Raw genomic sequence first — 3,087 nt, forward strand, 5'->3', positions numbered from 1 at the left:
TGGCTGTCCTGGAACTCACTCTGTAGCCCAGGCTGGCCTCGAACTCAGAAATCCGCCTGCCTCTCCCTCCCGAGTGCTGGGATTAAAGGCGTGCGCCACCACGCCCGGCCCAGATGTTTTATAGAACATTCTTTTTCAATTTTCCTCCTAGTTACCAATCTCCACTTCACTCTTAAACCTAACAGAACATAGCAGACCTTTGGATAAAAATCAGTATTTAGGGTTTTCCATCTCTATCTCTTGTATACCATCTGCAAGTGGCAACGTCTGTAAGGAACATTCCTGGGGCTGGCAATGGTCTTCATGCTGTCACCCAGAAACACAAGTTTCACATTTCCTCTGGGCTGGCTCCTAGGTCACAGTTGTTCAGGTTCTATCTGTGAAAGGAAGGCACTCTCTGCTCTGTGTAGTTCCAGGAGGTTTGTGTGTCCATGATGTCAAGAAAAATGTCCAGCTCAAGAAAAATGCCCAGCTCAAAAGGTAGGGGTGTGTGTGTATGTGTGTGTATCTTATAAATTTACAAATTGTAGAAGTTCAAATGCCAAACTATCACATCACAGAACAGTTTCTCTCTCTCTCTCTCTCTCTCTCTCCTTTCCTTCTTTCTCTCTTTTTTTTTTTTAAAGAATTATTTGTTTGTTTTACATCTGAGTACACTGTCACTGTCTTCAGACACACCAGAAGAGGGCATCAGATCTTCTCAATACAGTTGGTTGTGAGCCACCATGTGGTTGCTGGAATTTGAACTCAGGACCTCTGGAAGAGCAGTCAGTGCCAATAACCTCTGAGCCATCTCTCCAGCCCCTAGAACAGTTTCTCTTTAAGCCAGTGTGTGCACACTAGGAATAAACATCAAGAACAAAATAACCTAGTGAGCTTTAGGAGTACAAGCGGTCAGCTGGAGACAGTCATGGGCTGGGTCTAAGTCTTAAGACTATCACAGTAGAGCTGTATGTCAGGAGGCAGTCTTGAAAGTGGCTGCAAAGCTCCTGACAGCTCCATGTCACCTGCAACAGTGGACTTAAAGAATCCCACGTGTAGTGTGCTTTCAGTGACAACTCATGGCTGCCACTGCCAGGCACACAGCCTTAGTTGAGCCCTTCACCTGCTCTCTGGACGAGAGGCTCAGCTTTGTTTAGCAGCTCTTTCCCTGGGAACATAATGAAGGTGAAATGTCAGCTACGGGTTCAGGCAACGTGGCTGATCATCGTGATGGTGGGCATAGGGCGCAGAGGGCAGCAGGAACTCAGTGCTTTGATGGTGTTCAGTGTCTTGGCTGACACAACACAATCTAGTAGGTGATAAAAACCACAAAAAATTCAACACGCACACGCTCACACCTGGTTACAGGTAAAGCCTGGAATTCTGAATAAGATCAGAGTGCTGTACCAGTGCCCATTCTGGGAAATGATATCATACTGCAGCTAGGTAATATTAGTGACAGGACTAACTAGCTAGTGTGTAAAATCTCCCTGGACTTTAACACACAGCTTAGTGATATTTTTTATTTTTTATATTTTTAATTTTATGTTTTATGCATCTGAGTGCTCTGCTGCATGTATACCTGCAGGCCAGAAGAGGGCATCAGATCCCTCTATAGATGGTTATGAACCACTATGTGGGCGCTGGAAGAGCAGCCAATACTCTAAACTGCTGAGCCATCTCTCCAGCCTCTTAAAAATCTTTAGATAAACATTTTAATTTAATAAAATTCCCCAGATAGGCAAGCTGCTCTGGGTAAAAATTGTACAAGTCATGTGACAGGTGCCAGGCTGGACCAACAGCGGGACATGTCTGCTACAGGACCAAGAGGGCTTAGAAAGTAAGTACACTGTTGCTGTCTTCAGCCACAACAGAAGAGGGCATCTGATTCCATTACAGATGGTTGTGATGAGCATCCATCTGTAACCATGTGGTTGCTGGGATTTGAACTCAGGACCTCCAGAAGAGCAGTCAGTGCTTTTAACCTGAGCCATCTCTCCAGCCCTACACCCTCAGGTCTTGACTGACACAGGAGCTATTGCCCTGGCCTGATGTATCAGGACATCATAGAACTGACCTCAGTTCCCTTTGTGTATCTGGCCACACCCATCTCTTCTTACTCTCCATCTTCCTTACCTATATAACTGAAAGTCCTCCTCAGAGAAGATATTTTGTATTTTATCTCCAAAGTATCTGTGAAATAATAAATAACATTAGCAGGTGTTACTAATCTTTTCCTTGCTTTTTTGTTTGTTTGTTTGTTTTTAAACAGGGTCTCACTCTAGCTCAGGCTGATCTTCAACTTGGAGCTCAGACCACAGGTATAAACTACCACACCCAGCCTCCTTGTTTCAACAGGAGCTAACCAACAGGTCTCCAAAAGTAGATCTATCATATCATCTGAGAGTTATTCCATTTCTATAATAATAACTATGTTACAGAGAAGGAAAAGGGGACAGAAAGTAAGGAGGGAGCGGAAGGAAGATGGAGGAAGGAGGGAGGAAGGGAGAGAGGGAGGGAAAGAGAAGAAAAGAAAGAGAGAGGGAGAAAGAGGGGAAAGGGAGGGAAGGAGGGAGAGAGACAAGGAGAGAGAGAAGGAAGGGAGGGAGGGAAAGAGGGAGGGAAGGAGGGAGAAAGGAAAAGAAGGAGGTAGGGGAGGGAGTCAAATCAGCAGTTGACAGAATGAGGCAAGGAGGCTGAGAACTCTCTCAGGTCTCTCTCTAGCCCTAGAGGAACCTCGCAGCTCTCTGAAGCAAGCCCATGCATCTGCTGGATGCCCACCTGCACCCTACTCTCCTTCCTCCAGCCTCTCACCTATACAGGTTCACAAAGTGTTTCCCAACAGACAGGGCTCCAGAGTGCAGGTCCAGGATAGATGCCTGAAAAAGATGAATGTGCATAAAACATGGTCACTTTAGTAGCCAAAGTTGAACCCTAGTTGCCACAATCCATTGTATAAATGCTCTACCTCTGACTTTTGTTTTGTTTTGTTTTTTGTTTTTTCAAGACAGGGTTTTTCTGTGTAGCCCTGGCTGTCCTGGCACTCACTTTGTAGACCAGGCTGGCCTCGAACTCAGAAATCTGCCTGCCTCTGCCTCCCGAGTG

General features: G+C 45.6%; 1 protein-coding gene across 1 annotated transcript in view; it reads right to left on the reverse strand.

Moving 5' to 3' along the window:
• The window catches only part of Ogfod3 (2-oxoglutarate and iron dependent oxygenase domain containing 3), a 29,796-nt gene that overhangs the window by 19,416 nt on the left and 7,293 nt on the right, over positions 1-3,087 (reverse strand). Inside the window, exons 5-6 of the mRNA XM_021175985.2 lie at positions 2,797-2,861; positions 2,119-2,175 (exon numbers count right to left, since the gene is read on the reverse strand). Of these exons, the coding sequence (XP_021031644.1) occupies positions 2,119-2,175; positions 2,797-2,861 (122 nt within the window). The remainder of the gene's footprint in view (positions 1-2,118; positions 2,176-2,796; positions 2,862-3,087) is intronic.

This window comes from Mus caroli, chromosome 11 (assembly GCF_900094665.2).
Source record: "Mus caroli chromosome 11, CAROLI_EIJ_v1.1, whole genome shotgun sequence".
Lineage (NCBI taxonomy): Eukaryota > Metazoa > Chordata > Mammalia > Rodentia > Muridae > Mus > Mus caroli.